The sequence below is a fragment of the Lithobates pipiens genome, unplaced genomic scaffold (genome assembly GCF_037356315.1).
Source record: "Lithobates pipiens isolate NorthernLeopardFrog02 unplaced genomic scaffold, aLitPip1_a1.2 Scaffold_18, whole genome shotgun sequence".
In the NCBI taxonomy this organism is placed as follows: domain Eukaryota; kingdom Metazoa; phylum Chordata; class Amphibia; order Anura; family Ranidae; genus Lithobates; species Lithobates pipiens.
This window is the reverse complement of record NW_027507758.1, coordinates 166,518,361-166,531,016: the sequence shown is the minus strand read 5'-3', so window position 1 is coordinate 166,531,016 and position 12,656 is coordinate 166,518,361. Positions and strand designations below refer to the sequence as shown.

At 47.3% G+C, this 12,656-nt stretch overlaps 1 protein-coding gene across 1 annotated transcript in view; it reads left to right on the top strand.

The window, feature by feature from the left end:
• The first annotated feature begins 2,242 nt into the window (after positions 1–2,242).
• The window catches only part of RAB32 (RAB32, member RAS oncogene family), a 64,910-nt gene continuing 54,496 nt past the window's right edge, over positions 2,243–12,656 (top strand). The window contains exon 1 of the mRNA XM_077486349.1: positions 2,243–2,685. Within this exon, the coding sequence (XP_077342475.1) occupies positions 2,442–2,685 (244 nt within the window). The 5' untranslated portion in view covers positions 2,243–2,441. The remainder of the gene's footprint in view (positions 2,686–12,656) is intronic.

Below are 12,656 nucleotides of genomic sequence, written 5' to 3'. Positions count from 1 at the left end.
CTGTGTGCAGTTTCGGGGCTTTTGCAGCACTTCTATGTAATTGAACGTGTAGTGTTTGGTGGGCTGCCTACTGATTTCTACATGTCAGGTAAACTTTGTGAAGCATCCAGCCCATGGCTTGTATACACCCCAATCTGTTGCTTATTGCAGCTTAAGGGGTGGTAAAAACATGACTCAACCGTATATTTTTGCCACTTCCAACCGCACATCTAAATGAAGCCTTATGCCCCATACAAATGGTCGGAAATTCAGATGGAAAAAGTCTAATCGGATTATGTTGTCAAAAAATACAATCATGTGTGGGCTCTATCAGACTTTTTCTGTCGGAATCTCCGATGGAAAAAGTTTGAGAGCTGGATCTAAAATTTTCCGACAACAAAATCCGATCTGACTTTTTCCAATCGTGTGCAGAGAATTCAGACGCACAATGTGCCACGCATGCTCAGAAATAATTTGGAGACGAACGCTTTTCGCTACTGGTCTCTACGTAGTCCCATCGTATGTGTATAACGTCACCTCGTTCCGAACGATCGGATTTTATGACAACTTTGTGCGACTGTGTGTATGCAAGACACGTTTCGGCCAAAATCCGTCAGAAAAGATCCGACGGATTTTGTGGTCGGAATGTCTGACCGTGTGTATGGGGCATAATGGGGTTGTTTTACCTACAGTTGCGACCAAGCGCAGGCTCATTTCTATGCATTCCATGTATGTTAGCCCATGCATTTCAATGGGCTGCCTTATGCACGAGAAAAGAAGTCCCTAACCCTAGGTTCACATCTATGTGTGTTTCAGTGTTAGGAACACATGCAAAAACACATGCTTTCCCAACACGCACAGAAGTGCACTGCCTTTAACCTGTTAACCACTTTTTGTGCATGCCAAACCCCTTGTGGTACCGCAGCACCATGCAGTTCAGGTTAGAGCACTTTTCTAAAAAAAAAGTTAGGTTTGGGCATGTTCCTGCGTATCGTGTCTTGGGGATCGTATTCTTTTAGCCTGGGGTTGACACTGGTTGCGGCTTTGAAATCATGACTGTCATAGGGATATATGTGTTTGCTACAGTGCGATTTCCACGCTGCCCATTAGTGCGATTTGCACTGCTGATTTCACTACAGGTTCATACAACAGAAGCCTATGTAAGTTGCAATGAAATCATCAAAAAGGACTGCAGGAACCTTTGTCAAAATCGCAGTCAAAGATTTGTAGCAATTTGAACAATTCCATTGGGGTGCGACTTATCATGCAATTTTAAATTTTGACATGACAAATCGCACCAGTGTGAAAGGGGGGGGGGGGTTCGATAGGCTGCCCTACACACGAGAAACGCAGAAAAGAAGCTCTTTTCCAAACATGCACAGCACCGAACTCCCGCTGGACCATGCAGATTGGCCTGTATTAAAACACCCACGTGGCATATGTGTGTGGGTGCAATAAACAATGAATTACACCGTTGCTCGTCTGCTGTGTGTTTTGGTAAAACGCTTGATTTTGCATGTTCCCGACACACATAGATATGAGCCAAGGGCTAGCAAATAAAGGGGCTGCCCTGCATGTGACGCCTAGGAACGCCCCCCCGTGATGGCATTGTGCCCAACTGTCCCTGATTTGGAGCAATGTCCCTCATTCCTCCTCTTTGTCCCTCATTTTGGTTTGATCTATATACCGGTAGATGTATATAAAATGCACTTTTTTTCAAAAAGTGTTTTCCGGTGCTAAACCTGCCATCCGATTTCTAAATTGCTGCATTTGTACATTTTAAAAGTAAAGGAATAATAGTGATAAAAAAAGTCCTTGTGGATTTAATTAACCTTTTTTTGTGTTAATTCTCCTTTAAGTGGGCGTGTCCTATGTCTACATACGTTTGCTGGTAGGTGTCCCTCATTCCAATCTCAAGCTGTTAGGAGGAATGTGATTGGTCGCACCTGTAGCGAACCTAAATTCTCCCGCAGTCATAGATTGAATGAATGGTGTTCATTTACATTGCAGCAGACACTAGGAATAGCTGTGTCTGCCATTTACAGCTAATAAAGTTCCTGAAAACCAACCGAGGCAGCATCTTTCTTCAAGGTGCAGTACATGTGGGTTTTGATGAGAATAAAGGACATGGCTTGGAAACTCTGACAGCTGACATCCCCAGAGACACAAACAGGGAGCCTGCACGTCTACAGGGAAGCAGGGATGCAGAGAGAGTAACATCAGAGAAGACTCCGCCTCCCCGCTTCCTGTCATGTGACCCGCTGTCAGGTGGTTGGTTATGTGGCTGGCTGGGAGGGGCTTGTAGAAGGTTTGGGGAAAAGTGCTGAGGAACTTTTTGTTGGCATAATAGTTGGGCATGTTATTGATGTACGGAGCGGAGGAGTGTCCATGGTGCAGGGGAGCGGGCAGTAGACGGTGTGCATAGCGCTGAGCCTTTCTCTATAGACATACACGTAGAGCTCATGGCAGGGGAGGCGGGCAGCGGGGAGCTGGGGGCGTCTGCTGGGGTCCCTGAGCGCAGGGAATACCTGTTCAAGGTGCTGGTGATCGGGGAGCTGGGGGTGGGGAAGACCAGCATCATCAAACGCTATGTCCACCAACTCTTCTCCCAGCACTACAGGGCAACCATAGGAGTGGACTTCGCCCTGAAAGTCATCAACTGGGACGGCAAGACTCTGGTCAGGCTGCAGCTATGGGACATCGCAGGTAAGTGGCCGACATGAGGACCTATATGTTCCAGCTTTGTACACCTAGACATATAACCATAGGTGTGATATGTATGTATGTATGTACACATATGTATGTGGGTATATATATATATATATATATATATATATATATCTCTCTATCTCTATCTATCTCTCAGTAGGGCGGAGGTTAGCTTCACTAGAGCAGAGATTGGTGACTTTTATATTTTTATTAATAACAATATATATATAAAAAAAAAAAAAAGATTTATATATAAATAAAAAGCACGTGTGTGTGTGTGTAGGGCAGAGGCTGGCGTTGCTAGAGAAGATTTTTTTTTTTTTTTTTTTTTTTTTATTATTATAAATATTATATAAAATATATTATTGTTAATAATAATGAGAGATATATATATATATATATATATATATATACACACATTTTTATTTTTTTGCCCCTGATGTCTCTTGGAACAGAGAAAGGGACTGAGGACAGAGATTCCCCAGTCCCCTTCTCTGCCGCCAAGCAGCAGGTGAAATCTGTGCCGCACTGGGTGATCAGGGTGTGCCCTGGCATGCCTATGCCATACACTCTACAATCTCCTTCTAGTTACCACAGCTGAGCACTCCATTCCGTTCATATCTTCTAGATCAGGGGTAAGGATGGGCTCGGGCGTGTTCGCACAACCCACGTGCAAAGCCCGCCAGGAAGTTGGCATGGCACTGCGCTAATCACAGACAGTGAGGCATTTCCCGATTGTGCAGCTGCAGAGATCGGGAAGTGTCAAGCTGCATGTGATTAGCGCAGTGCCATGCTGACTTCCTGGCAGGCTCTGCATGTGGAGTGTGTGTGAACATGCCCGAGCCCATCCTTAATCGGGCGTCTCTAAACTTTTCAAACAAAAGGCCAGTTTAGTGTCCTTCAGACTTTAGGAGGGCCAAAATGTGGCCAGCAGGGGCGGAAAATGTCACAGGCTCGGCATGAGAATAAATTTGGCCTGAGGGTTGGTGGTCAATAGGAGTAGTGCCCCTATTAGTAGGAGTAGTACACCATCATTGGTATTGAAGAAATGGTGCCCCATTTGGTGTCAGTGGGCTGAATAGTACCCCAAGGGCCAGATAAAGGCTAGACAAGGGCCACATCTGGTCCTCGGGCCACAGTTTGGAGACCCCCTGTTCTACATTATTAGCTCTAATGAGCAGGGCCCTTGAATTCCTCCTGTATTGAATTGTAACTACTCGCACAGGCGCCGTACTGGTGGCCCTCCAGCTGTTGCGGAACTACAAGTCACATGAGGCATTGCAAGGCTGACAGTTACAAGCGTGACTCCCACAAGCAGGGGCCTGCAATAGCTGGAGGGCTGCCAGTTTGACACCCCCCTGCTGTACTGTCTGCCCCCATGTTGTAAAGCGACACGCAAACTGGTCGCTCTATGTAAATCTTATATAATAATATCCAATCTGGCATTACCTTAAAGTGGAACTTCAGTCATTTTTTATTTTTTTTTGCAACTTTCCATCTATTAAATCTTCTGCCCTTGTTGTTTTAACTTTGGATAGTAAAACCTTTTTTTTATTTTTCTATGACAGTAAATACCTTATATAGCCAGCTTCCTGTTTCTTGTCTGGTCGTTAGCCTAGGCTTATGACATAATGTACAGCTCTCTCCCTGGCAAACTCTCACAAGAGTGAGGCAGGGAGGGGGGTGAGTCATAAGAGGACAAATGAGAGCTGGAGGTGTGCCTCTGTTGAGACCCAGGAAATGAACAGGCATCAGCTTCAGCTGCCCATAGTTAAAATAGATGGAGCCAGACTTGGAGGGAGATTTCTGCAGCATATTTAGCAAGTACAAAATCACAGTATATATCAAATAATATGCAGGAGAATGTAATATACAGCACAGTGTATGAAATGAATCTGTGTCGTGCTTCACCTTAACCAGTTCGTAAATGTTGAACACAGATCCTAATGGAAGTGCAAATTTCCACTTTAAACAAGCTGCTAGCAGGCTTCAGCACCGCTGGCAATTTGCACTCCCATTAGGATCTGTGTTCTGTGTTGGAGTTGAATGGTACTTTAACCAGTTCCTGCCCCCCTGCTATAGCCAGAAGATGACTACAGCGTGTGCTTACATTGGCCCTTTACCACATGATCAGCTGTATCCAATGAAAGCTGATCATGATGTAAACACAAGAGGGTGAGGAGAGCTGTTAACTGGCATATGTGAAAGGGACATCTACACTGATAATCGGGGCACAGATTATCAGTGTCTTGATTATTGGTGCAGTCCCATCAGTGTCTCCTCTTCAGTGTGCCCATCAGTGCAGCCTCATCAGTGTACACCAGCGAAGGAGAAAAAATACCGGTTTGCAACATTTTATAACAACAAACTATTAAAAACTTTTATTTAATTTTCACTCATTTTTCATTATTTAAAAAAAAAAACCTCAGTGGTAATTAAATACCACCAAATAAAGCTCTATTTGTATGGGGGGAAAAAACAGTGCTTAAAGCGGAGCTCCACCCTAAAGTGGAACTTCCGCTCATCAGAACCCTCCCTCCCTCCGGTGCCACAATTGGCACCTTTCAGGGGGGGAGGGGGGGGTGCAGATACCTGTATAATACAGGTATCTGCACCCACTAACGTGCAGATTCTGCGGCTATTACGCCACTTCCTTCAGGGTCCCCCACTGTCTGGGAAACACACGGATTCCAGAGACAGCAGGGACCATCCTTATTGCGCAGCGCGACTCGCGCATGCGCAGTAGAGAACTGGGAAGTGAAGCCGCAAGGCTTCACTTCCTGATTCCAATACCGAAGATGGTGGCGGCATCGAGAGATCGACTTCGGGTGCCGACATCGCGGGTGTGCTGGACAGATAAGTGTCCATATTTTAAAAGTCAGCAGCTGCAGTATTTGACTTTAAAAAAAAAAACACGGTGGAACTCCCACTTTAATATTGGCCTGGACAGGAAGAGGGTAAAGGTGCCAAGTAGGCAAGTGGTTAAAAGCGTCAAAACTTGCTGATTACTCTGCCAATGCTTTGCCAAAGCTTGCTGTTCACGCTGCTCTTATACAAGCTGAAGGTGTGCAAGAAGCACCCTCTCCATCTGTTCTATTGAGACAGCACTTTAACCACCTCTCATCTGCACTTTAGTCAACAGACAACTACAGCATAGGCTCACATTGCCGGGAGGGCGTCTATGACAATGTTGTCGTTCACCCCCCCTGCTGCACTTAGCTGTCCTGATGTCCCAAACTGCCAGGGTAGCAGTCTGTATGCTGTACGCCACAATACACAGCCCTGTAGTGAGTATCCATCATGTGCCAATTGGTTATTTAGTCAGCACAGCCACAGGACTGCGTTGACCAAAATGCAAATAACGTCTTTATGGGCACATGCCACAAAAATGCCACGTGTCACATTCTGCTCTAATGCATGGATTCCCTCCTGAATGGAGGAGACAGTCTGTGTGGAAGGGCTCTAAAATATTTCTTCCTCTTTGCATACATTTTGTCATAAATAATTTTCTCAATACTTGTATTTTCTCAAATCGCCTTTCAGGACAACCCCGGAGAGAGTGTAGCTCCACCTTGTAATTAGGAAACACATGCCCACTTTAAAAAACACCTCCTCTTCCTCCATGGCTTCAGTTATTGTGTTTCCTCCTTGGAGGAAGCATGTGCCTGAACCAGGGAGAGCTACACTCTCTGCAGGGGAGTAAGGCTTACCTTTCGTTGCAGGTTGTTTCTTTTTGACCCCCAGCAGCATCTCCACGGGGAGAGGACTCCTGGAGCTCCTGGTCCCGCCATCTCACGGGAGTAAGGACCCTCGGAGTGCCGGCGTCGGGTGCCCGGTGTCCGCTGGTTAGCGCAGGGAGGGCTCTGTTGCTGGCGGAGGCCGCTGCAGGTCAGCGGCATGGCTCCGTTTTCGGCGCCGGGTCCCGGGCGGCGACGGCGTCGTTCACGGTGACGCGCGGGCGCTCTGAGGGGGCGTGGCGCCGTGGTTCAAGCGCCTGGAACGCAGGGATCATGGGGCGGGTCAGGTGACCGCGTGCTTCCGCTTCCGGCCGGCCCTGATGACGCGGCGGCCGGGAAAATTTAAAACTACAGAGCTGTTTGTGATAGCTGCCTCACTCAAACGATGGAAGAGTGTAAGCCAGCTATGGCGGAGACAGGCGCCCCTAGCACCGGTCCAGCCCAGGTACGTAAGGTGCACTGGCACCCTCTGCTTTACTGTTGGGCTATGTCTTTGTCTGTTCCCCCCTCTTGGGGGCCTGTCGCTGCAGGTCAGAGGTGGACTTCGCTCTGACCTTTTGCAGCCTAGTTCTGGGGTCTCACTAGTGGTCTGTTTGTTGGTGGGTCTCTGCACTGGCTTGGTGTTAAGCAACTGGTTGTTGAGAGCTTTTAGTGAGTTAAACCTGTATGTCGTTTCAGGAAAAATCACTAGGAAAAGCTAGACCAGGTCAGAGAAAATGTCCTTCTTGCAAGACCCCCCTCAGAGATTCATGGCAGAAGGCAATGTGCAGAAATTGTATCAGAGAATTGGTGGAAGAGGAAACATCTCAACAATATAAGGATTTGTTTTCTTCGGTTAAAGAGCTGACAAACTCCTTGAGTTCAGTCAGGTCCATCCTGATACAAAACCCTCCCGCACAGACCGAGCCTCAGAACTTACCGCCCAGCCCCAGGGCGTCGTCATCCAGACAGGTGGAAACTGAAGAGTCTGGAGACGAAGGGGGTAGTACTCTCATCTCCTTCAGGGATTCTGAGGAGGAGGAAGAGGAAGAAGATAGCAGGGGCTCCAAATTCAAGCTATCACTAGAGGAAGTAGATGATATTCTAAAAGCAATCTACACTACTCTAGAAATTCAAGAAGAAAAAGTACAACTGTCAGTTCATGACAAAATGTACCAGGGGTTGGACGAAACAAAACGGAGAGTTTTTCCAGTCCACAGGGTCCTCTCAGACTCAGTGAGAAAGGAGTGGAAGGACCCAGAAAAAGCCCCTTTCTTCTCTAAAGCTCTCAAGAGAAGGTTTCCCTTCGAAGATAAGGACTCAGAGGTTTGGAACAAAAAACCCAGAGTCGATGCAGCTTTCTCGCAGGTATCCAGACGAACGGATCTAGCCTTTGAGGATATGGGGATCCTTAAAGACCCAATGGACAAAAAAGCTGACTCCATCCTTAAAAAAGCTTGGGATGCTGCGTCAGTCAGTCTAAAACCAGCAATGGCAGCTACGGTGGTGGCCAGGAATCTGGAATGTTGGGTAGAGAAGCTGAAGAGCCATATTGAGGTGGGGACACCCCGCAAGGATCTCTTAGAGTCCTTTCCACTGATCCTGAATGCAGTCAAATACATGGCGGATGCATCAGCAGAATCGGTTAAACTGGCCGCTAGGTCTTCGGCTCTTGTAAATTCAGCCAGGAGAGCAGTTTGGCTGAAAACATGGTCTGGGGACACTGCTTCTAAGGTCAAGCTGTGTGGTCTTCCCTTCTCGGGTGACTTGCTCTTTGGTCCCGATTTAGAGTCTGTGCTGGATAGAACAGCCGATAAAAAGAAGGCTTTTCCAGTTAAGAAAAAGCAGATTGCCAAAAAGAATTTTCGTGCTTTTCAGCAGTCCCATAAAAAAGACCAGGAGCGCAAGAGCAGATGGGGTTCACAGAAGGGCAAAGGCAAGGGTGGAGTCCTCTTTAGATCTCCGCCAGAGCAGTCCCCTAAGAGCAAGTGACAATATCTCCCCAGTGGGGGGGAGACTGTCAGCTTTTCGCGAACAATGGGACAGGCTGTCTCCAAATCTGTTCGTGAAGAGCGTTGTCGATCAGGGGTACAGGTTGGAGTTTTCAGAACTACCCCCGAACAGGTTTTATGTGACAACATTGCCAAGGGATCAGGAGAAGGCCTCTGCAATGAAGCTTTTGTTACAGGAGCTGATACAGCAAGAGGTTCTGATTCAAGTCCCAGTAAATCAGCAGGGCGGGGGTTTTTACTCACATATTTTTCTGGTGAAAAAACCCTCAGGGAAGTACCGTCTAATCCTGAATCTGAAATTTCTGAACAGGTTCATTCGGTACAAACATTTCAGGATGGATACAATTTTCTCCATCACAAAGCTGTTGACCCCAGAATGCTTCATGGCATCCCTGGATCTGAGGGATGCCTACCTTCATATACCAATTCATCAGGCATCGCAGCAGTTCCTGCGCCTGGCATTGAAGGTGGGGAGTTCGGTATGGCACCTCCAATTCAGGGCTCTGCCGTTCGGACTCTCGTCCTCTCCCAGGGTCTTTACGAAGATTATGGCAGAGGCTTTGGAGCCCCTGAAATTGAAGGGGATTCCAGTCGTCCCTTACCTGGACGACCTTTTGTTTTTTGCAGACTCCAGGGAGCAGGTCCTAGTCAATCTCCAGAGGGCCCAGTCTCACCTCGAGGGCCTGGGATGGCTTCTAAATCTAGAGAAGTCAATCCTGACCCCCTCACAGGAAATGAAATTTCTGGGGTATACATTAAATTCGATTCTCCAGAAAGTTTTCCTGCCGTTGGAAAAACAGGAAAAGTTGCAGCTAGCTATACAGCGGATACAGAGCAACCAGACAGTCTCAGTCAGGACGGCTATGGCAGTTCTGGGCCTGCTTACGGCAGCAATCCCGGCTGTTCAGTGGGCCAGGTTCTATTCCAGACCCCTTCAGAGGGAGGTTCTGTCAAGCTGGTCCCATCAGGATCCTTTGGAAAAACAGCTAAAAATTTCGTCAAGGACGAAAAGGGCTCTTTGGTGGTGGAGAGACCAGGCAAACCTCTCAAGGGGCCTGGTGTGGACCTTTCCTGTGGACAAGCGCCTTACTACAGACGCAAGTGCCTGGGGCTGGGGAGCCCATCTGGATGGTCAGACATCTCAGGGGGTCTGGTTCAAACAGGAAGCTCAAAGATCATCCAACTGGAGGGAGTTGAAGGCGATCTTTCTGGGTTTAGTGGCCTTTCAGCAGAGTTTGAGAGGCCACCACGTCCAGGTGTTGTCAGACAACACGACAGCGGTTACCTACATTATGAAGCAAGGGGGAACCAGAAGCAGGAGCTTGATGGAGCTGGCCAATCTGTTGTTAGCCTGGGCAGAGCAGAACACAGCCTCACTATCGGCAGTGCATCTGAAGGGCTCTCAGAATTTGTTTGCGGACCTCCTAAGCAGGCGCAAATTGCTGGAGGCAGAATGGAGTCTGAATCAGGAAGTGTTCCTGATGATCTCCGAGGCCTGGGGGGTTCCACAGGTAGACCTTTTTGCCAGCCAGCAGAATTCAAAGGTGGACAGATTCTTTTCTCTTCACCGAGGAGATGCAGCAATAGGGTTGGACGCATTTGCTCACCCCTGGCATTACCAGCTGTGCTACGCCTTTCCCCCCTTTCCTCTAATTCCACTAGTACTGAGGAAATTCAGGGAAGAAAGGACAGACTTAATACTAGTCACTCCTTTTTGGCCAAAAAGGCCCTGGTTCGCGGGTCTTCGAAACCTAGCCTCGAAGCCCCCATGGAGGTTACCACCCAGAAAAGATCTGTTATCCCAGGGGACAGTAAGTCATCCAGAGGTGGAACTCCTACAGCTAACCGCCTGGTTTCTGAGGAGGACCTATTAAAAGCCAAAGGTCTCTCAGATAAAGTAGTAAAGACCCTGCTGTCTAGTAGGAAGGCAGTTACACAGGCAATTTACATGAAGGTCTGGAAAAAGTTCAACTCCTGGTGCAGTTCTAGAGAACTCAAGGTCAAGAGCACGGTGTCCGTCTTGGAGTTTCTCCATGAAGGAATGGAGAAGGGTCTCGCAGCCAGTACCCTGAAGACTCAGGTGGCTGCCTTATCAGTTTTCTTTGAAAAGACTTTATCTAAAGAAACTTTAATTTCTAGATTTTTTAGGGCTCTTGCTCGAAATAGACCAGTAGCCCTTAAAGACTTTCCCAGTTGGGATTTGTCTACAGTTTTACAGGGTCTCTCGGGAGCACCGTTTGAACCCTTACAGGAAGCTTCTTTACAGAAGGTGGTTTTAAAAACAATCTTTTTGGTGGCCATCACCTCGGCCAGGAGAATCAGCGAGCTCCAAGCTCTAGCTATTACAGAACCCTTCCTTAGAATTTATCAGGACAGGGTGGTACTGAGGACGGATCCAGCATTCCTACCGAAAGTATCCTCAACTTTCCATCGATCACAGGAAATAGTGTTACCTACATTCTCTGCAACCCCAGCAAATGCAGGAGAGGAAGTTTTTCACACATTGGATGTGAGAAGGTGTCTATTACAGTTTCTGAAAGTTACTAAAGATTTTAGAAAATCAAACGCCCTCTTCGTGATATTTTCTGGATCACGCAAGGGGGAGAAAGCTTCTAAAAGTACGCTGGGTAGGTGGCTTAAGTTGGCTATAACAGAAGCCTATAAAGCAAAAGGAGAAATACCTCCCTCAGGTATTGCTGCCCACTCTACTAGATCCACGGCAGTTTCCTGGGCTGAAAGGGCCGGTGCAACGCCTGAACAAATCGGCAAGGCTGCCACTTGGTCCAGTTATTCGACATTTCTCCGGCACTACCGGTTAGATCTACTGTCTGCAGCAGATCAGGCCTTCGGCAGGAAGGTACTGCAGGCAGTAGTCCCGCCCTAGGGTAAGTTTCTCGGTTATCCTCTCCGGGGTTGTCCTGAAAGGCGATTTGAGAAAGACTCAGTTAGACTTACCGGTGACGGTATTTCTAAGAGCCTTTCAGGACAACCGTTACTTCCCTCCCTAGGTTATGCTTAGTAAATGTATTAAGTTCTACCATGGTGTTGTGCTTTCTGTGCTTTGTTTTCCAGCGTCGGAAGGCCACAATAACTGAAGCCATGGAGGAAGAGGAGGTGTTTTTAAAGTGGGCATGTGTTTCCTAATTACAAGGTGGAGCTACACTCTCTCCGGGGTTGTCCTGAAAGGCTCTTAGAAATACCGTCACCGGTAAGTCTAACTGAGTCTTTTTTAAGGTTTTCTATGCAGTCACTTCAACGCAAAGTTTGGGCTAGTCCTGAGCCAACGACGCCGATATTGCTGGGATCTCTTCCTACCAGTGTCCATAGATCTCAGCTTGTTGGGAAGGACACAGTTCATGCCTGCCAGCTACAGAGAGAGCGGAATGAGCTGGAGCCTTGTAGTCACATGACCGCATAGAAAACCTTAAAAAGTATGTAGAAAGCAATGTATTAAAAAATGTATTCAGGGATGGACCGGGAAACGGGGAAGTGACGTTTAACAGGTTAACATGCTATTGTGTAGATTTTCCTTCAATATTAATATTATCAAACAATCTAACACAGGGCTCGACAAAACCCGGGCGCCCGGTCGCATTTGCGACTAGAATTCCAGACCTGGCGCCTGGGGCAGCACAGCTGGGGGTATGCTGTCTCCGTGGCCCCCCCCCCGGCGCGATCGCGTCGGGCCGCGCCGCCGCCGGCCGGTAATTTAGCCCCCGGCTTTGAGGCCTTCTACGATCCTATGGTTCCTTCTGTAATCTGGCGCCCTCTTGTGGTGGCCGTTGGAATTACAACCAGCAATGCTAATGGATGTAATGATAATTTTCCCTGCCTGCCAGCCTATCTTTCTTCCCTTTACTCAGAACCCCTAAAAATTATATATATATTTTATTCTAACACCCTAGAGAATAAAATGGTGGTCGTTGCAATACTGTCTGTCACACCGTATTTGCACAGCGGACTTACAAGCGCACTTTTTTGGGGAAAATGTATTTAATAAAAAAAAAAAAAAAAATAAGACAGTAAAGTTAGCCCAATTTTTTTTAATATTGTGAAAGATAATGTTGCGTCGAGTAAATCGATACCAAACATGTCATGCTTCAAAATTGCGCCCGCTCATCGAATGGCGACAAACTTTTACCCTTTAAAATCTCCATAGGCGACATTTAAAAAATTCTACAGGTTGCACTTTTTAAGTTACAGAGGAGGTCTGGGGCTAGAATTATTGCTCTCACTCTAC